This window comes from Gambusia affinis, linkage group LG04, assembly GCF_019740435.1.
Source record: "Gambusia affinis linkage group LG04, SWU_Gaff_1.0, whole genome shotgun sequence".
Lineage (NCBI taxonomy): Eukaryota > Metazoa > Chordata > Actinopteri > Cyprinodontiformes > Poeciliidae > Gambusia > Gambusia affinis.
In genome coordinates, this window is record NC_057871.1 from 11,891,702 (window position 1) to 11,913,919 (window position 22,218).

General features: G+C 38.8%; 1 protein-coding gene across 6 annotated transcripts in view; it reads right to left on the minus strand.

Annotated features, from left to right (window-relative positions):
- LOC122829274 (septin-9-like) overlaps window positions 1–22,218 on the minus strand; it is a 79,068-nt gene that overhangs the window by 18,003 nt on the left and 38,847 nt on the right. For 3 of the 6 annotated variants that reach the window (XM_044113706.1, XM_044113707.1, XM_044113704.1), the window contains exon 3: window positions 680–865. In XM_044113706.1, the coding sequence (XP_043969641.1) occupies window positions 680–865 (186 nt within the window). Of the gene's footprint in view, window positions 1–679; window positions 866–11,677; window positions 11,752–11,886; window positions 12,030–16,467; window positions 16,600–22,218 lie in introns of those variants that run through there. The other 3 variants (XM_044113710.1, XM_044113708.1, XM_044113709.1) reach the window with 3 other exon arrangements.

Genomic DNA, 22,218 nt, shown 5'->3' on the forward strand with positions numbered 1-22,218 from the left:
AAGCAGACCGACAATAAAATTGTTACTTTCTTGTTGTAAATAATGAAAACCTGATCGTTTCTATGCATCTTTGTGTGACATTTTTAGGTTAAAGCCATGATACCTTGGAACTCTCTTACAAAATGTAGGTTTACCCTGATAACTCATAAAGATCTCTGCAGACTGGAGATGGATCCGTTAACTCAGAAATTTCTAAAATGCCTCCAACATTTCCAAATCCTCTTCCTTCCACAATAGACATAGGTTGAAAGTTAAAAACAACTGACTAGGCTGGCTGCACTCTGTTCAGTTTTCCTGTTTTCTGCTGAAAATCTTACTCTCTATCAGAAGATACTGAGGCTACTGCTCACATGTCCTCATGTGTAAAAATACAGTTTCCTTTTTAAACAACTTGAATTCATCTTAATCCCGACACCGACAGTAAAAACGGGCAACTTTCAGTCTTCTTGCCTCAGTAACAGCAAGCAAACTGAAGAGTGTTGTGTCACCACAACCTGTTAGTTTAGATATGATGCGTTTTCTGATCTGACGTTTTTTTTTTTTTTACTTTCGATCACTCAGTGGCTGATGTGGATTGGCTGAACTGAAAATAATCAGGTTTTGGTGTGATTTTTTTTTTTTGTGCCTCTGTTTTATCTGGCATTTACGTTTATGCTTGTATTAAATGTTTACAACTCACCTACAACCATGAGGTTGAGCTCAAAGCCTTGTTTCATGGCCTTCCTCCTCATCTGCTCCAGGATGGCATCGATGCCAACGTAGCTGAAGTCTCCTCCATGGCTCTTCTCCCCCTTGCCTTGCGGATTGGGATGATGGGGCTTGGCAGACTCGGACATGTTGCTGTGGCTCAGGCTGACCTCTGACCCTGAGGAAAGGCAAAAAGAAACAGGAGTTATTCAAAAGGAACTGTTCCAAGATGCGAATACAAGTGAAACTGAGATGAAGGGTAAAGGCGTCTGAACACTAAGCAGTTCATTTCCTGGGTGAAACAAGACTTCAAATCATACACTGCTGCACCTATGCATTATCCAAAGGACAAAGCTTTTCTTTTTGTCCAGAACTTTTCAATTAAACTTAACCAAAATAAAAAAGCAACAACATAGCTCCACTGCAAAACAGTAAATGTACATGTTTTTGAAACAATGGGTGCAGAAGTTTGAATTCCAGTGGAAAAACTCCAGCACTGCTTTGCACGAGTCTAAAAGAAGCAAGACAAACCAGATAAAACGTGGTTTGGACACAAAACAGTCACTACAAATCAGAACTTACCTCAATTTAGAGGAGGACTGCTGAAATGAAAAATGAAAATGAAGACAGTCTGCCAAGGCAACGCTGCAACAAGCAGACTAAAACACAGCTCGGCTCTGCCAAACTGTGCTAGTGCATGCTTGCAGAAATCGAGTCACTCCTCTCGGAGGAGGAGGCAACAGTTTCCTGTGCTCTAACAGAAACTTTTGGTGGTGTCTGTCTGAGGTTTGAAGTCACAAACCACAGACACATGTTTAAAGCTGAATGGCAGCTTTAAACATATTCAGTCTACAGGTGATTATCGTCGATTCTTCTGGTTGACAAAATCACAAAAGAGAGTTCAGTTTAAACAGTGCACAGTTACAAGCTTTACTTTTAAGAGTGGAAAACACTTTGACAACACTATGTTGTATTTGTCAAATTGGGGGAGGAGAAGCACCTCCTTAATTCAAAAATCACCACAGATTCATAACTAGATTTAAGTTTGCCCTTTGACTGAGCTGTTCAAAAATATAATGATACTTTGGTCTAAACCAGTGGTCGCAAACTGCATTCCTCGAGAGCCAGAATCCTGCAACCTTTAGCTGTGTCCGTGTCCTACACATTTAAATTAAACAGTGAAACTGCCTCACTAGCATGAAGTCAAGCTGTACAGAGCTCTACTAATGAGCTAATATTTGAGCTAGGTGTGCTGAAGCAGAGAGACATCTAAAAATTTCAGGATCCTGCCCTTCAGGACTGGAGTTTGAAACCACTGGACTAAACCATTGCAACTCTGGTTGTAATCTATTTGCTGGAAAACAAAGTCTCTAACAAGTTCTCTTCTCAAGGCAAACTTTATATATTTCTCTGTACAATTACTTTTTTCTTGCAACTCTTCCACTAAAGCTAGATTTACAGCCAGTGCGTGAAAATCTGCATATCCTCCAGAGTTATAATGGAGGATCTTGGCTGCTTCTCTTATCAATGCTCTCCTTACCCGGTCAGACAGTTTAGATGACCTAAACACATCTAAGGGTTTGTAGTTGTGCTATACACTCTCCATTTTCAGACAATGCATTGAGCAGAGCTCTTTGAGATGTTTAAAGCTTTGGATCTCGTTTTGTGACGTATTTCTGCTTTAAAATTCTCCACAACTTTGTCACTAACCTGTATTGTCTTTTTTGTGTTACAACTTTTTATTTCCGAGGTGTCATAAAAAGCAGCACCAGATGCATGCTGTTCGTTTCAGAGAGTTGTTTCTAAAAATACTTTCTACATATTTATGTTTAATCTTCCCATGCATTCATTTTTTGCAGGAACAAAAAAATTACACTACACTGGCGTTTAGGGTTTAACCAGAAGGAAAACATTTGCAAAGCGCTGCACACGCAATGTTTCTGAGGAACATTTGTAATGACCAGTTGATGCAGCACTTACAGTATGGGGGTGTTTTTAAGTTTTTTTCTTACTGAAAAGACAGAGGGCTAATAATACATTTCTAACGACTATGTTCGTCTGTCTCCTCATTAAACACCATAAATCTGCATGTGTCCTGTGATCATAGACTCTTCTACCTCAGACTTCTACATGGATTTCAAATGAGTACTTCTGAAAATCTCCGTCTCTTCCAAGACTCACAGAATAACTGGAGTTTAGATTAGAAGGAAGAGCGCCACACCTTCAAAAGTCGCCGTCAGTCCTGCTAAATTTCAATACTTTGACAGCTTAATGGTTAGCTGATGCACTTTGATACCACAAACTGCTCACCTAAAATGTAAGAGCCCCACTCAGTCAGTAATTAATCTCTATAGAAGTTTTCTTTCCACTCTCTCAAGATGCAATTTCCCTCGCAGGACATTAATTCAAGTAAAAAAAAAATAAAATAAAAAAAAGCAAACATGACATTTCTGGAGAACTGTGTAATCTATAATGATTACACAGTTCAGCCTTCGGTTAGCACAGCATCACAGTGAGCACAGGTTGATTTAGAGCAGCAGTGCTTAAGAAACCCAACACATGTCTTGGATGTTGTACAATATTCCTAAGGTATCTGGATCTGTTCATAATCTTTCCATGCAATATCACAAGGTATCATTTGGCTAACCCTGTACATGCACTGTTTCATACTGAACCCAGAAGGCATTGGAAGCCTCTTGAACAATAAATGATGCAGATAAGCTCTAATGACATACAAGTCTGAAGCCAAGCTGCTTTTTGGGCTCCACGACCCTAGAACTTGTACAAACAGAAAACATACTTTAGTAGAGGAAAATACACAGTAAAGGCATGGTACTCTGCAACAAAATTGACTTCCCCTTCATAGGCAGGCACTAGTACTTTCAGAGGCTGCATCTCTTCCAAGAGACTGCAATCTTCAGCTTCCCCCTACCTGTAAAAACCTCTTACAACAAAATATTTGTTTATAAGCGATTTCGTCATTAAATCTGCAACTCAACATTATGCCATTGATGAGGCCAGTGAAAACTATCTATATTTTCTTCTCAGAAAACTCCAATAAACTTTCGGCTCATGATAGAGGTACAGCATCAGTTAAATCCAAACCGTGCTCACGTGGGAACAATTTAACTGATGCACCAAAAAGGAACAACGTGTCAGCCATGAGAAACTGAAACTCGGCATGGCAAACCAACAAGAAAAAACAGTACAAACAATAGCATCAGTGTATCAATGAGTCCCTTCAGGAACTGAATATGGTCTCTAATGAGTAATCTCTTTAAAATATAATAAGAAAAACTGGCCAGTTGACTAGTTTGGTATTTTTAGCTACCAAAATGTAATAGAAGTAACCAGTAGGCATGGGCCAGTTACAGATATTAAGACATATACTGTACTATTATACAGTATATATATATGTTGTATATTTTCAGTTCTTTTAGATGAGATTTTATAGAAAGAGATGCTGTGATGCACATATTCTCTCTTTTTCTTGTTTATGTGTTGCTGGTCAGCTGGCTAAAAGGCAGCAACTACAATTTACTGACTGACAAAGATAGATTTACTATTAAGAAGTCGTACTGTCTAAATAAAATGGCCTTTGACAATACCTTTTACTAAGTTTATCCAGTTTTTCCTTCCAGATTAGGGCTGAATTGCTACCTCAGTTCAAGGGTTCTGTAAACATTGTGACCTCATCTCATTTGAGTCAAATTAAATGAAAGGCAGATTTTTTAAAACCACATGTTATCCAACTGAGGGACAGCTACACAAAAAGGGAAAATGTTGTAAAAATTATGATGGGTTTTTATTTTTGCATCATAACTGTAATAATGTCGTACTAAATAACAGCAGTTACCAAAAACTACTGCTTTTGTATTTCAAATAAGTCAGATCCTTTTCTACATTTTGTTTAAAATTTTTTTGAATGCCATATCTTGAAACCGTTATATTTTCACTCAGAGTTGCCAAGCAGTTTGAACTTTGTACCATCCCATGATTACTGCAAGAACATGCTACACAACACTAAGCAAATTATTTTATATTTTTTTTACCACAACATGCAACGGGAACATGTAGAGTTTAGCTGGGTTTGTCAGCTTGGTTTGAATGAATGAAGTGGATGAATTTTCTTTGCATGGACGGATAAATCCCATCAAAGAGATAACTCCGGGGGCTGGTCATTTATTTTTAAATGCAGATACTTTGGAGGTGGGTTTCAGGATTTAATCGCTCACATTGGTGAGGATGAAGTTTGCTCATAGGGTTGCATGGTTGTCCAAAAGATTGCATGACAAGTCTTCATGTTAAATAAAAATGAGTTCCTGGTGTGTGTTTTATCTTGGCTTCCTGTTTGTCACTGAAGACCTGACAGCAGAAAAACCACAAACTTCACATCCGCAGTTAGGCAGCTCAGAAGTTAGCAGCTGAACACAGGAATTCGTTTATTTTCTACTTTTAGAAGCACCTAGAATAGCAGGTGCAATGTGTTCTTCAGGAACATACTGAATGATGATACTGAAGTCAAGTTTAGTGCTTCTTAATATGTTTTATTAGTTGATTTTGGATGGAGTGGTGAGGAAGTAAAAGACAATGGTAAAATGCTGCCTCTGGCTAATATTGTGCGTTTTTGTGGGGGTTTTTTTGTCTGAAATAAATATAGATAATAGGGGATTTGACAACAAACTTGCCCAAGAAGACAAAATGTCTGAATCTAATTGCTCATATGTTTAGGTAATGATTTTAAAACCACATTATTCCCAAAAATGCTCCAATAGCAATACTTATGTTTTCTTTTTTTTCCAAACTACCTAGTCAGATGTAGCTCTATTATACTGGAACATTGTTTTGTCAGATGAAGGCACATCTTTGGTTGGTTGCCTAGGTGAAGACATCAACACACCATGCAGCACCCCATCCTACCAGATGTCACAGCAGGAACCATCTGGTCCACATGGACGAAAAAAAAATATGGACCAGTGAAATGCTAGGATAACTACAGACAGCTACAGCTTGACCTAGAGTGGGCAGAGGTTTGGTCTGATAAACCACAGATAAGATGTGGTGAGCTCAATTTTTAACTAAATATATAACCCAGCCTAGTTTTAGAATCCAGGCTTGGGCTCCACGCTTTGGCCAATTACTGAGAAAGACTCTCAACATCCAATTGGTGGAGCAGATTTCATCCTGCAAGATATTTTTCCTAAATCATTTCTTAAAGTTTGTTCAGTTATTTTCCCATAATCATTAAGCAGATTGAATGGTTCCAACATTCTCAGGTGTACCCTAATTTCTGGACTACAGAGCGCACCTGATTATAAGCCGCACCCAGTACATTTTTAAAGAAAAAAAAACATTTTGTACATACATAAGCTGCACCTGTCTATAAGCTGCATGTGCTTACATTGAACACGGCATGCAGAAAGAATGTTCAAAGTTTTAATAATATACCTTAGTTTTTCTTTCCAAACAGTGCCTGTGACGCGGCAGTAACACAGCAGCAACACGGTAGAGTCTCACCATCGATTCATTCATGCCAAGTTTACGTGCAGCAGCTCCGTTTCCTTCTTTATCGGCCAGCTCGATTGCTTTTAACTTGAAAGCTGCGTCATGTGCATTTGTTCTTGCATTTTCCATGATGAGGGTCTGTTCATGCTACTTTTATTCATGTGCGAAGTTACATTTAACTTGCATCTTCCTCGACACATATATTCCGCCCGTCTCACTCTTACCTTTTCTGCTCGAGCGCCCTTGGCGGCCGTTAGAAAAAATGCATAAATTAGCCGCATCATTGTATACGCCACAGGGTTGGAAGTGTGAGACAAAAGTCGCGGCTTATAGTCTGGAAATTACGGTTTTTATACTTTATTTCCTTTTATTGGAAAGTTCACAAGTTACTCCCAGTCATAGACAGTAATGAGCTGCTCTGAATCACTATGTGAAATTAAAGTCATATAATGACAGATTTTGATGTTTTTAAATACCCAAGTTATCTGCTGTGAGTTTTTATATTTTTCTGAAGGGCTGTCTCCCAGTATCAACATATCCAAAGTTTTAAAAATTTTAATCTCGACAGCCTCCAAGATTTTTTGCCAAAGTATTTTAAATTGGGTTGTGTGGAGCACAGAGTAACTCTGCAATGCTCTATGACTACCACTTGCTGCCCAGCTTACTGAAGGAACACCTAAAAGACAAAAATAGGTAACTAGTTACAACAAAACCAGAGTAACCAGTTAATAACATTGCTACCAACTGTGCCACTTTACAGCCCAAATCATAGGGCTTAAAATATTTAAACAAGTATTTAAATATTTGTTTAAATGTTAAATCCCATAAAACTATGGTGTTTTATTCAAGGTTATACCATGAAATCTCATACTTGCCCATGTCTACTTTAAAGTTAAGGTTAGCACAGTACAGTTTGAACTGAGCGCTGGATTATGATGAACGTCATAAACATAATGCAATTGTTGAGTCTGGCAATGCCTTTTGGAGTAACCATATTTAAGTGACTGTCACTGAGTGATCAATAATAAACTGGAGATCAGTTCCACTCACAATGACAAGCAGAACACAAGATCAGCAATAACAAGCTTAAAAGGATTACACAGATTTTATTACATTAAACGGCATGACGGTTAGCATTATGGTGGAGCTACACTGATATTAACTGCACTAGCCTCTCATTTCTTGTCCTACCTACTGCATCTGTACTTTTAAAGCCAAATAAATACTTGGGTTCACATTCCACTGTACGGCATATGAGGCCAATGATGGCTATACGTGGCCCTAAAACAAAAAGAAACTTTCAAAGGAGTCTCAGGAATGCCACCAGACACTGTCACTTGTGATGGCCTTTGGAGAATGCAGCCTTTGGCTTAATGTGGAGCACAGCAGATGGTCTCACACACCCCTAAAAGACTGAAAAAATGTGAGGAGACAAGGAGTGGGGTCATCACATGGGGGGAATCACTGAGATAAAGAGCACTGCCAGAGATAAGTGTTAAAATACCAGAAACAAGCCGCCTGAGCGCAGCTGTGATCAATGGTTGTAAGCGGAGACTGATTAAATGAAAAAAGCAAAGTCCAACACAGCAGGGAGGACACTGTTCTGCTGTGTGCCATTGTGAAAACCCACTGACCACAGCTATAACTCAAAGCTTGAACATTTCTGAGAAACATGGAAGGGAAACTAGGAGGATCCCACCACAAGACCAGCTAGCAGCTGCTGCAGTGGATGGGGTATAGGGAAAAGGACAAACAGAGTCCATAGTGCAGTAAATCTGGAAGCCACTAATCGCTAAGTGGTAAGGGGGTTGACTGGTTCAAATACTTTCATTCTGAATGTGACAAAGCAATTCATGAGGGAATTAGAAGCGTTTCACAGCTGACCGTTGACTTCAACGACCAAAGTTCCTCTTCAGGTCGTGATATTTTAATGTTAATTTAGAAATGAAGGGTGAATTCCCTCACTTAAGAGGTTTCACAGACAGTAACGTTTCCTTTTTTAATGGAAATGTTATTATAATTAAAATATATCTAGCTTTCAGGTACATTTTTTTAGTGGTCAGTAAGTCACTTCAAGTGAATCATTTGGAAATTCAAAAAGCAGAAATTTTGCAATTCTTTAACCTGCTAATACTAACTCTAATTTGTTGATTTAAAATAATAATAAATAACAAAATAGTGCAACTTTTTTTGATTTTTGCAGAAAATATAAAGCCTTACTTTTCTACAGAGGAACTTTGCTGCAATACATTAATCTTGCTGTTATCTGCTGACATCTAATGCAATGTAAATGAACATCAGGCATCCTTCTATAAAAATTTAATAGGCTTTCAAAAAGGCTTCTTATTCTTTTTTTCTCTGACTTCATTTTCATGTACCTTACTGAAAACAGCTGACACATCATCTTCTCTCTGCAATAACATCCACACTGAGAAGTGTTGTCAGCGCAACTGAGTACAACTAGGAATGGCGTGTTGACTGCTTAGAAAAAAAAAAGGTTGATTTCTAATTTCCAAACAAATAATTACTAATCAGGATATGAAGTCATGCACAAAATAATCTAATTTTCTAGAAAACACTGCGAGAAACAATGTTATAATTCCAAAATATCAAGATCAAGTCTAGTTGATCAGAAATAAAATGTACAGGATGTAACCTGATCATTCAAAACAAGAGACAAACTAAAATTAAAAATAACCATGTTGAATTTCTCCACATGCCAGAAACTATATTTTTTATTTCCAGTCATAATTTCAAGAACCAAATCTGACAGATGACCTATAATTACTTAATCACGCTGCCACAACGCTGAAGAAGAGACCACCATAACTATACCTCCCCCAGCGCCGACAAGCTGTCAGCCCTGAAAGAACATGACATGTCCGACTTCCTCCCAGCCATGACATACATGTAGAGCAGAAAGCACTCTCTCCTGTGGGCATCCACACAGACAAACAGAGCAAGACATGTACGCAGAAATGTGTCACCCTTCACTGAACAACAAAAAAATAACCATAAAAAGAAGTACTATGTTAAAGGCGAGGTATAAATGTAACCACGTTCCAGAGAGGAGGAACTTTAGAAAAAGGAGTAATGTAAAAAGCAGCATTTGCAGACAGTCACGTTGTTCACAGTTAAACATGTTCACACCTCGCCTCTTTGCAGCTCGACTGCCTGCAGGCAAATTCTTTGGTCAGAAACACCAAAAGTGTGATGATCGTCCACAACAGCAACAAAACACTAAGCATTTACAGATGTTGTTGTACCATTCAAGATTTCAGGTTTGAAAATGGACATGTCAACCACACCCTATACAGTTTCTAAAAAAACAACTTCTGTGTCTGGAGTTTGGTTAAAAGGAAAGGAGACCGGCCCTGAACAATCATGTTGATGTTTTCAATCACTTGTGATTGAGTTACTCTTTATCGGAAGCTTTATCTGATTAGCAATGCTTTAAACAATAACTAGGAGGATTGAAGTACTTTGGTTATGTAAATCAATGCTTTAAATTACAAATATTTATATCCAATATGATGCAGTTGCAGCACTGATGCAGCAGAACGTCTGTTGGGTATAACACATGTAAGCTCATTAACAAATTCATTAAAGAAGCAGCCTTTGTTTGGAAAATGGTAGAAACTGTTATTAGCGAACCGTTAGTACTGTAAAAATCGAGCCCCATTGAATTTCACAGACAGTAACAGACAGTAGAAACCAACCTTTTTTTTCTAAGCAGTCAACACGCCATACCTAGTTGTACTCGGTCGCGCTGACAACACTTCTCAGTGTGGATGTTATTGCAGAGAGAAGACGATGTGCCAGGCACCGTTTCGTCACTCTAAGATTGAGGTGTGATTTTCACACCATTTCTCAGTTGGCGCCTCCAGGTTTCAAAACCCACTTCAACCATTTGACTGATGGAAACATTACAAAGCTGTCAGAGTGAAAAATACTATCTGAAATAATACATAGAGACAGCTGATCTGCAGAACATGACAAAGTCTAAGCACTGGACAGTCAGGTGCTGATCAGTGGTAGTTTATACTTTTGAAATGTTTCTTCAGTATTTCTACATAATGTTTTTTCCACTTGAAGTCATCCGTTTTGTGATCATGCAGTACAATCCTGCCAATCAAAAATTTAAGAAATCATAATTTCCTTATCTGGGCCTCTGTAAATTTAATTAAAAGAATATAATTTTAGTGACCAAAGAGCTTTAACTCTGCAGGATGCAGTGAAAACAATTCTAATATCCTTTGCCTCATCATTCTGGAATTTTACTCAATTAATTATTATAATCCAAACACAACCTGGAAAATTATTGGGCGCAATATATATGTTTTTTCCTTCTGCACTTTAGGAATTGGACAGGAAGTATAACAATGTGATATTAGCTAGCCCCAGGCAATTAGTTGAGCCATCTCCTGGGGTAGCATCCCATCTTAACAGAGTTGTTGTTCATAACTTGCAAATGATTTTAAAATAAAGTTGCCTAAATCAGCGTGACGAGTGACGCTGCTTACTTTCTGCATGACAGCAGTCTTTCCTAACCAAAGAGTTTACTAAGAGGCAAATTTCTCCTTTTTTTTGGTTAAAAAGCATTTGGTTCTTTCTAGCCTTCTGAATAAGCAGTTCTTAGCAATGAGAGGGGGAGGGGCAGTGCTGCAACCCCAGTTACTCCAAAGTTTTCTCTGGAATTGCAATAAAAGGACTTTAACCGTGTAAATAACTCAACAGTAGCAGTTTTGAATCTGGTTACACCGTGATACTCGTCCATGTCCAGACATAATAAACTCAGTTTGTTAGGACAGGTCTTCTCCGACCTCCTTACACTGACAAAAAAACTTTAGGAAAGAAAACTTATTCTGATCTAAGACTTCTGGGTGTAGTATCCAACAATGCAACTATTCAGGAAAGAGAGGGCAAGTCAGAGAGGTAGACCATGTGACACAGTGAACATGTGGGTGATGGATGATACTTCGAAAGTCTGAAAGCTGAACATAAATCAAAGGTCAGTTCCTATTTTCTGATTAATAACAGATCTGAAAATCTAAAAATAAAACAAGATTGATTTTTTTTTTCTTCTCCCCCATGAAATTATTGTTGAGAGCATCAAAATTAAGCTGCATCAAAACAGCTTGGCTTCACTGATCTGGGCCAAAACTGAGCCTGGAAACTCAAGGGATTGTGGTAAGAGTTGAAGCCACAGAAGAATGACAGACAAATCACTAATAGAGTGAGAAGAGGCTATTTTGATTGGCCAGCTGGGACGGTCAAGCTTCATTTTGGAAGCTTGACCATCTATGCATGTTGCAGAGCAGAGGACACAGTGGGTGGGGGAAAAAAGAAAGAAAAGAAGAGGGGAGGAGGAATGGGAGTGCTGACCCCCCAAACTCTCTCCAATGACTGAACAATGAGAGAGCAGGGGAGAAGATATTCCACTAAGTATAAGGCTGTCAAACAAAATTACGGTCTTTCCACACACCTCCTCCAAAACACGCTCAAGCTTCACCTTTCTGCTTCAGAACTTCAGTCCAAGCACAACACAGCAAAGAACACCTGGCAAAATGAGAAACAAGCAGCCTCAACACATACTCTTCAAGCCCAACACTTTTTTTCTTTCTTCATGAAACCATTCCCAAGTTTGAGCACAAGACAGAAAGAACAGAGCAAACATGAAAAGTGACAACTCACCCAACCCTTTCCTCTCCTTCTATTTCCTTCTCTCCCACTCTCTTCCTTTCTGAATCACAGCTCCAGCTTATGAGGCCAAACTGCTTCTGCTGCTGCTGCTCCCTGGCCACGCCCACATAGTGTCACGTGACCGCCATCCCAAGGCATTCGTCAGCCACACCCCTCATTCAGAGAAAGTCAGTGGAGAACTTTGGGGTAACAGGAGAGCTTTCCCAATCCACATGGGAGCGAGAAAACTCACTTGAGAAGGAAAAGATGTGTTTATGTCACAACTGAAAATGCAAATAGATTTCAACCTGTGTGTGTGCGATTGATTCTCTTTCTCTCCTGTGTTTGTCCATCTGCTCCTTCCCTCCCACTGCTTTGTTTAGCAGAGGAGGGTATTAAATTTTACAAACTGTGAGTGCACAAGCTGAGGAGATTTGGTCAGCTCTCTTCTTCACTAGCTCTCGGTCTCTGGGAGGCACAAACACAGCATCCCTCCAGCTCTGACTAACACATGATTAAACCCATGACTAACTCAAAACTCTTCTATATTTAGAAATTTAAAGAGATCATTTGTAAAAGAGGCTATACTTTAGCTTGGATTAGTGTAAAAACGGGGGGCAAATAAGACAGCTTAGCATGATAAGAAGTCTCATTAAACAAATAAAGCCGACCAAATATACACACCTTTAATGTTACAGTATTCCAAGTTGTGAAAGGCTATTTTATATCCAGATGTGGTGAGAAAAAATATACAATTAATTTTATTTTAGCCTCTAGCATTACATTCTTCAACATCAAATGGATTTGAGATGCTTTATTAGACTAGAATATTGTATTCTGACTAAATTCTTCAAAATTTAGTTCTATCAAAAGAAAAAATAGAGCTTTTTTTGATTGTACCCACAGCACTGAAAAAAATACATACTTTAATTCACCCTCACTTTGATGTACTCTAATCAAAAATGAAATACTTTACTTTGTTGAATGAAAAAGAAAAGATGTGATTGTGGATTTCTATACTTCAGTCACAGATTTCATCTTTGCATGTGGCCACAAATTGCTTATAGTTTTATATTAAAGCATGTTAGGCTCACACAATACACATGGAAATTATTTTCCACAGAACTAGAATCTATTCCTTTAAGAAAGGATATCCTAAAAGCTAAACAACACCAGCTAGACTGAGTGAAGCTGTGTCGAATTTAACATTGGCAGCAAAACAAATGAAACTGCTTCCAAATGTTCCCTGGAAATTTGAATCACTCCTGCATCCTGTGACCCCTGCAGCCCCCAACTGCAAGATTGCAATGTCAAAAGGAAAAAGAAATATAGTCTGGGAATAAACTTAATGACTATAATGAAAGACGGGTTGAGATTATTGATGAGTTTGAGTGACATGGATAACTCAGTGATTTATTTGTTCCTGTGTTGATATGGGTTGATACTTTTTCCCTTCAGCACACTGGCTGAAGGTCGAAAAGACGTTTATAACGTTCAGCAAAAAGGCTTCCTTCCTGCCACGGCTGGATTTCAGTCTTGGTCTTGGTTGTGGTTTTGTTGTGAAAGTCAAAGTAGAAAATTGTGTTTATTGGGCAGCCTACTTTTGGCAACTTTAAAAGGTATGTGCATTAATTGTCCTTATAGACATAATGAAATTAATTTAAAAAATCTCAGAAAATGTGTTGAATCCGATCTGAAAGGACAAAGGTTTGTCTACGTGGAAGGTCACTTAAGAATCTTACAAAAATCGAATCTGTGTTCTGCAGTCAAAGTTATGCAAACTTTTTTCAAGGACACAACTCAACAGTTACAACCTCTTGGCTACAGAGAAGATATCTGATCTGTTTTTGCATTAACTTATTGGTGTTTTATGAGTAAGCGGGGATTTTTCTTCAAACATTTCTTCTTCTTTTTTGTTTAAATTGGCTTTGGTGTCTCTTGAGAGAAATCTTAAATGTTTTCCCCAACATGCATCAACAGAGTAGCCCTTTTGAAATGACAGCATATTGCTGCATATCTCCTCTTATCAAAGGAAATGTTCCCATAAAGTTGTCTCCGCTCAGTAAGCAATGTTCTCCAGATGAAACCCATGACACACCAGTGTCTCAAGCTGCCATTTTCTCTTGTGGGATCCTGAGATCAAATGAGAAGTCTGTATGATGTGACAAACTTTGGAAAAAAAGAGAAAAACTAGCATTTGCCAAAGCAAGGGAATGGATAGTGTGTGGATGTGCATGCATGCAAGTGACCTTGTCCATTTCCATTCAACACAAGCAAGCTAAAGTGTTAAAATAAACAAGACACGCTCCTGACAAATACGCTTTTATATTTACCTTGTTCTTGTGTCTTAAGAGAAAAATGTGAGGATTTTTTACCTTAATCCCAGAGAGGTTGTTTAGAAAAGCAACCAATCATGAAATCCTTTGGGCTAACATATCGGGGTCTCCAATCACATGCTCCAAGTCAGATAACAAGAGAAAAGGCACAAAAGAAGAGTTTATGGTGAGTTGCATGGAGCTAAATACAGGGAAATTCAAGAGGAAAACCTGTTAGAGGCTGTGAAATATTGGACAGCAGTGGAGGTTTACACTCCAGCAGGACAAAGGACCTAAACATAGTGCCGCTATTAATGTGTACAATGATTTTTATCCAATCTGCCTTTCGATCTGTAAAGGTATCTACATAACAATCCCCATCAAAAAATTACAACTTTTTCAGTAATTGTGGAAAAAGTTGGTTTTGCAAAGTGTTGCCTGGAGGGGTGGGAGAGGTCGGGTGAGTAGAAATACACACAGACTTCTAGAATTAGATAAATAATAAATATCCTTGCACTCCCCAACATGCACTACCTTCGATCCATCACATAAAAATCCTAATACAATTGTTTTGAAGTGTTTTGCTTGTAAGAAAACAAGAAGCGAAAAAGTTCTTGGGAGTATGAGTCTTTGTGGGAGACACTGTTTGACCGGTGCGCTATTGGGTCAGTGGGAGAGATCTGCGATTGGTCCAGGTCAGGGATGATTGGTGAGGGTCGATGGTGGAGAACATAAGGAGACGATTAAAAGAGTCACTTTTGTAACTAAGCAGCTCAAACGACTCTGGGACATGTTCTCATAAAGAAAGGGGGAGAACAGAAAGAGAAGGAAAAGAAGGACATTGAGGAAAAGAGGAGACAGGAAGAAAGAGATAAATAGGGAGGACGGGGGTGGGCAGAAAATTATTGCTCGAAAAGGAGAAACGGAAAAGAGGAGGAACATCTGGCTTGGCCTGGATATCTACAGGGAAGATAGTTCTGTTACCGTCTTCCTGTTGTGTGTTTTGTGCCGCTGTTGCTCCACTCCCCTGTGGTGCAAATGGAGACAGCATGTGTGACGAGTGAGGACTCCCCACTGTGGGCCCCCAGGACTCAGCAGCCTCCGTCCCTATCTGACATCACTCCCACATGTTACCAATACACTTAAATTAAAGTACACACGCACATCCTGAGCTTCTTAATACCAATATACACTTTTGTAAAAAAAAGTATTCACTCTCCTTGAACTTCTCCTTGTTACCTCGTTACTTGATAAACTATTAAAAAGTAGTGAAATTATGTTGTGTTTTTTTCATAAATACAAATGTAAAGGTCTGCCGTGTATTTTTCAACAGCGTTATTGAAAAGGTTGTTGATTTTTTTTCCGTTCTGAAAAGTGAACTTCTGACTGATTCTCAAGTCTTGCTATCTCTAACAAGTTTTTCTTCCAGAATTGTTTTGTAATGAGTTGCATCCATCTTTCCTGGACCTACTAAAGAGTAGCATCCCCACACCATGATGCTACCACCACCACACCACTCTTACATGTTGTCCAGTCAATAGTTTCCCCAACATAAGATATGCATCATGGGCCACTTGGTTGCTTGTAGTGTGCATTTGCAGACTGTAATTTGTGCAATATTTTTGAAAACTACAAATATTAATTACAATAACATGCTGCTGAGGACAATTACATCAAATTTTGATAAAACACATGCTATTTGGTAGCAGAGTGACAAAAAAATGAAAAATGTAAGCTAATCAAAACTCTGGGTTTTCTTTTTCACTTGCTGATTTTATGAACTTTAGATATGGTTACCCCAAAGTGGACAAAAAAACTGGGCAGATTTTATGGTTTTCATTGATAGAACAGTGTTTGCTTATGACATTTATCTGTGAGCTCTAAGCCGCCAAAGTTTTCTTCATTTGTATTAAGTGGAAACATCCTTCCAGGACTCAGACAGAGTCTGAGAGAAACTGTAGCCTTAACCAGCCAACTACAATAAGTTTAAATCATGTGTTCTTTAAAATAACACCACAAAGACAGTGAATTGAGAGACTGTTTCTCCAAAAAATGACAGAAACTAAGCAGCAGAGTCTCATAGGAGGGAATACTGCAACTAAATTATGACAGTGGAAAAAAGGGAAAAGCATTCATTAATTTCCCTTATCCACATCTTTACAAGAGTTATGAGGATCGGACATGTTTGGCTTCAACCAGCCAGTGTCCGATTTCAGTTTAGTGAAACAACGCATGAAAGCCTTTGAGATAAACGTTAACAACCAAACTTGATACTCACCAAGCGTGAAATCTGTGTGGTTGCTGTATATTTCCCTGCAAGTAGAAGTCATCGCTCCTGTGAGCCTTTTTCTGTTTCACCTCTTGCTTGGATGGGGATTCAAAGGTCCAACTTCACACTTTATTAGATTAGCAGCTGTTAGTAAGTTTTCTTTGCAACAACAAGATCTAATTGAAGAAACAACCCCTTCCAGGACTCACACACACTTAGATCTATCTCATGATCTTCTCGAGGCAAAGCCTTCCCTAATGAACAATAAACAGAGCGACTCCATGGGCTCTGCCTTCTGGGGAATCCCTGGATCTGCAGGGGCAGGGGACGACTCAAAGCCAGTAAGAGGGAAGGAAAAAAAAAAAAAGCGGAAGCAGCTCTGTAATTAAACTATTTATGTAGTTGCTGCATGTCTTCCAGAAACATCTAACCGAGTTATGATGCTAATTATCTTTAATGGAAACCCCACGAAGACATGCAGGGAGGCAAATTACGGCCAACGGAGAAGTTCTGCTTTCAGGGATCAGTGAGCATCACTTTTACTCTTTTTACCTCCAGAATTTCCGGCTGCCAGTGGTTGTTCCTTTGAAACAGTGTGCCCCCTGTATCCTTTCAGTGTTGAATTCCTCATCCTTGCCTGCCTCCTGTTCTCCTGAGTGATGTTGATGTGTTCAGTCTGCTGAGTAGCATCACCGAGCTTTTCATGCCATCCAGACTGTAGGTGAAAGTTCACTAGACATTTATCTGAGCTCCACCGACACGTCTATGTTTCAAACAGATTATGGCGTTCCCTTTTAGGAAAGAGAACCTAAAAGCTTCTTTTGAATTATCCAAATCCCTAAATTGTCAGCGTAAATCTCTGTGACAACATAAGATCACCCTTCTGAACTGTGCTTTTGAATGTTTAGGCAAGAGTAGCTTCTAAGATGTCATAAGAGGAATTACTTTTTAATGCACAGTCCTGCAGTCTGTTGGCTAAGTACCGTATGTAGTTCACTCTTCAAAGTCTGATTTAAACTGCGCATATTAATTCATCACTGAAAGTACTTGTCCACAACATGATAAAGATTTTAAAAGCTTTTTCATATAACTTTGCAATGTGCATTCAGTCTACATCATACATTTAGATAGTGACTTCTGAAGCTGCTCGCTGTTTTCTGTACCTGTTTACTTCTTGTGCGTTTGTAGTGGAGGGGAGGGCTGCTGTTGGATGAATAATACTTGGCTTTAAAAAAAGTACTAGCTCCACTGGCAGATTATTTTACTTTTAATAAGACATTTTCCCCATAATCTGACAGTGGAACTGCTACTTTTCATCAATATTAAGGAACTATTTACTTAAAACAAGCTCAGTCTAAAGCTCGCTAAAAGGTTACTTGTATGTAGTTTTCTCTCATTTCACCATTCACCAGATATTTGCACCACAAACTAAGCCAAAATTAATTGGTAAGATTTTGTGTTTTTGCAGTGAATGCACCAAAATACATAAGGACAATGTGCATGAGGACTGCGACACAGAGCTCGACCCTGGGGAGATTAAGTTGTAAACCATGCCCCTTTGGTTCCACACTCCCAGCTATATGATTTAAATACTCACATGGCCCTTTATCTCAGCTGATTGTCTTATAAGATGTGAAAGGACAAGTGGTCCATTACAGGCGGCTTGCAGGTGTGTACAGTATAATGCAGAAATACAATTTTAAAAAGGCTTTTGAGGTTTTGAATTGACTGTGATGTCAGAGGGAGCTACATTAACCATTCAAGGTACAATGTGATTAAATGTTTTTATTAGTTTATTGCTGCAATATTTGTGTAGCCCTTGGTTAAATATCTTAGCAGCTCAGTGTTATTGCTGGGTTTGAGACTTTCAAATTTTATTTATGCTCAGAAATCTGTGATTACTGATTATCAAATTGTGTGACTTGAGTATAAGACGTGCAGTAAAAGTGCAAATTTTCCAACTAAGTTGACGCAAAGCAGATACTCATTGGGCCACAGGCGTCTCCATTGTATTCAGTGCAGAAAATGTATAACTATAAGTTCCATTCATATTTTTTCCAATGACTAGAGTTAGATACAGAAATTAAAAAACAAAAGCTGCTGAATCTCTGCTCTCATATTCATCTCAACAGATGCCAGGAATGTGACATGTTTGACCATCTGTCCATGCAGACATTGTACGGTGGCTCTTTTTGAAGCATGTTGTCTGTGAGCTAACAAGTGTGTGAAACGTCATTAGCAAAGAATGATAAGGCTGATTATTACAGAAAATGTATATTTCCTTGTTCTTCTAAATCATATCTGCTTACTCAATTCAAAAGATTTGCATATTCATCATTTGAAGTCAGAAGGAAACCTAACAAAAGGTTTTCTTTAAATACTAAAAATGGCAAACAACAAAGCACAGCTATGCAATGTCTGTTTTTGTTTTGATAACTGACAGAACTAAAGATTCTGTCTCATCAATTTGACTGTGAATATAAAAGACATGATTTCCCCATTAGTTTCTTGGACAAAAGAACCTCTAATCTTTGAATAAACAAAGAGGATCCAAATGGAGCTGGATCACATAATTGAAGATAAGCTTTATCTTAGCTTGCTTTATACAGCCTGAAACCCATATCTACTATCTGCCTTTCATCTTATGACAAGATTGGAGTTTTGTTATGTGTGTAATTGCCAAAAACAAGCCTTTAAGTAAAACCTCCTGTGGAGTTCAGTGTTAGGCCAAAAGAAATATATTCATACAAATGTGAGGGAAGAGAAATTGAATCTGCTAAAGAAGAAGTCGGTATCTGCATTGGGGTGCTCAGCATACACAGGAAGCTGATGTTTGCAGCAGCTGTGGGACATGGCATGATGACTGAATAGGACAAAGGTCTTTCTGCAGTGGTGGGAAACTTCTTTAACCCTTGACTTCCCCCAGATGCTCAAAGTAAACTTCAACTTCCGAAAACCTTATCTGGGAGTGCGGAACTGTGTGTGTATACGTGCATGGATGGGTGTGTGTGAGTCTATTTGTGTGGGGTTGTATGGTCACCCTCCCAGTGCTCAGTTACAATCCCTCCCCCTTTCAGATAAAGACATTTATTACAAATATTCTCAAGCTTTGGTAGTTTCTGCAGACTTCAAAGCAGTGTTAAATATAAGTATATGGAGGAAATAATATGCAAGAGTGTTAAAAAAAAAATCTCATTCCATGAGAGGGGCATGTAATCTCTGTTCTGATACATTTCTCCTGAAGTTACACTCTTGTGGTCCATGTTTCAGTTCCAGGTGCTTCATCAGGCTGCAGCCATAAGGCAGACTACTGTGATACAAGAGATAACGTGTCATTTTAAATTAAAGTGTAAAAAGGAAGGAAATGTGGTTTTGTCCCGTTTATCCTGTTATTGGATGTTATCTATCAAACACTGCCTCCTGGTGGAGGAGAAACACAAGACCAAAATTCAGTTCTGGATATTTGGAAGGGACTGTCGCTGCTCTCACTACAGGGCATTTTTAAACAACATGGATGTAAGAGACTGACTTCCAGAGCGCTCAACCAGACACACTGTCTTTAACAATCTGTGCTTCCCTGCAAAAGCAGGTCTATGCCCTTTATTAGGAACACTCTACTAGTACTGAACTGGACCATCTTTTGCTTTTATAACTGCCTTAATAAGATTAACAAGGTATTGGAATCATTCCTGTGAGATTTTGGTCCTAATTGACATGACAGCATCACACATTTCCTTCACATTTGTCAGCAATTGATCCATGATGATAATCTCTTGTTCCACACATTCAAAGAACCAGTTTAAGATGATCTGAGCTTTTTGGCATGGTGATCATTCTGGAAATAGTAATCACAAAATGGGCACTCTATGGGATGGACGTGGTCAGGAATCAAAAATTCAGCCCATTTGGCACCACAAACCATGTCACAGTTAAAGATAATTAAGTACCATTCCTCTCCCATTCTGGTGCTCGGTTTGAACCTCACCAAGTCGCCTTCACCATATCAATGTGCATAAATAAACTGATTTTTCTACTTGTATTGGAGGACAATTGAACAATTCTACCCAATGAAGAGTCCAACATTAATATACTACGGTCAGACAACATGGGATGCCTACAGACGTCTGGTAAGGAACGTTTTTAATACACAACATTGCTTTTGTGGTTTTATTATGTCTAGCAATCAAAAGTAATTGAACAAGTAAACCTAAACTTCTGTAGCCAGGTTATGTTTTTTAAATACTACAAATAGTTCAATATGTCAAAATGGGTGACTATTACAGTCATATTCATTAAAATCATCCTGTTAAATCTAGATGCTGACTTCTTTCTCTCGCTGCAGCAGTTCTCCCTCATAAGGACCAAGACAAAAATCTCTGCTTCCTCTACTTTGCCTCTCACTTCTTTCTTTCCAGGGTAATTAGCCGACAGGTCATGCTGAGTAATGGTCTGGGATCAGTCCAGAGTAATTACACTGGGAGAGGATTGACCTCGGATATGCCTCTGCCTGAGGGTGCATGTATGGCTGAATGCATGTGTGAGTGTGTGTGGGAGGGCTTGTTGATGAGAGACAATGAAAATCAGCCAAAAAAATCCAAAGATAACGAGAGTGTGTTTGCGTACTCCTTTTTTGACTTGCGGACAAGCAGAGACAAATCACTCTCTGTGGATCCCTCCCCCTCAGTCTCAGAAGGTCAATCCAAATTAAAGACAAATGATTTCACTTGCTCCTTTGACCAGAACAGTTACACCTTAATTGTAAGACAAATGTAGCTGAAGACAGTGTGTTTATTTGGACAGTTTGAAGCCATTTTCCAGCTCTACTTAAAGAATCTGCTGGTCTGACGTGACAATATCTCTTTTGTTCTTGATCAGAACAACAGGAAGACATGACACAATAGCACTACCACTCTTTAAATGCACATCTTCCCAAAAAATATTCTTGGCTTCAGTCTTGTTATTTTTACCCTTGGGCCACTGCTATAAAAGTGGTTGTTTCCCTAGAGTCATGACTAAAGACGAAACTAAATGAGGATGTGATCACAATGATAACCCACCAATCCTCAGATAAGGATGCAGTTTATGGTTGAATGCTGCTCCTGCTGACCTCACTGCTCTCTAGTAGCTGTAAAAATGGAGGAAGTTCATCTTTAATGTTAACATGAAAGCAACTCTCTGTTTCTAAGCCTCAATCAGCCAGTCTCAACCCAGACTTGAGTGTAATTACCTTGTCTTTTTTTGTATGTTTGTAGATTCCTGAACCTACAAGGCTTCATGAAGGGTGATAGCTGGAAAAAGCCAAAACAAAGTGCCCTTAATGGAATAGTATCTATGTCAAACTACTACTACAATTCTGTTCTATGTTTGCTGACGGCATGCTTTCTTATAAAAAGATCTGCGTCTTCCTCCAAAGTAACCATCAGTTTATCTTATCATGCTGCTTATTTTAATGCAAATTTTCTTTCTCTACTTCGGCTAACACTCATCGCTTTCTGCAACAATGCTACCATTTCTGACCAATATCAGCTCTGTTTTAATAGAATAGACACAACTGACCTTCATTATCTGGAGTCAGGATATTGGCAGTCACTGAGTTGCACAGCCTGGACTGGACTTGTTCCCACGCATCCCTAAGATCCTCCATCCAACGGCAATTTGGGGAATTTGTTGGGCCTAAGGTGTTGATCTGGTGTTGAGACTAAAGGTTAGGGATTCTTTCAGGTTCCTTGAGCTGATCCTGAGCAGTCCATGAGTCTCATT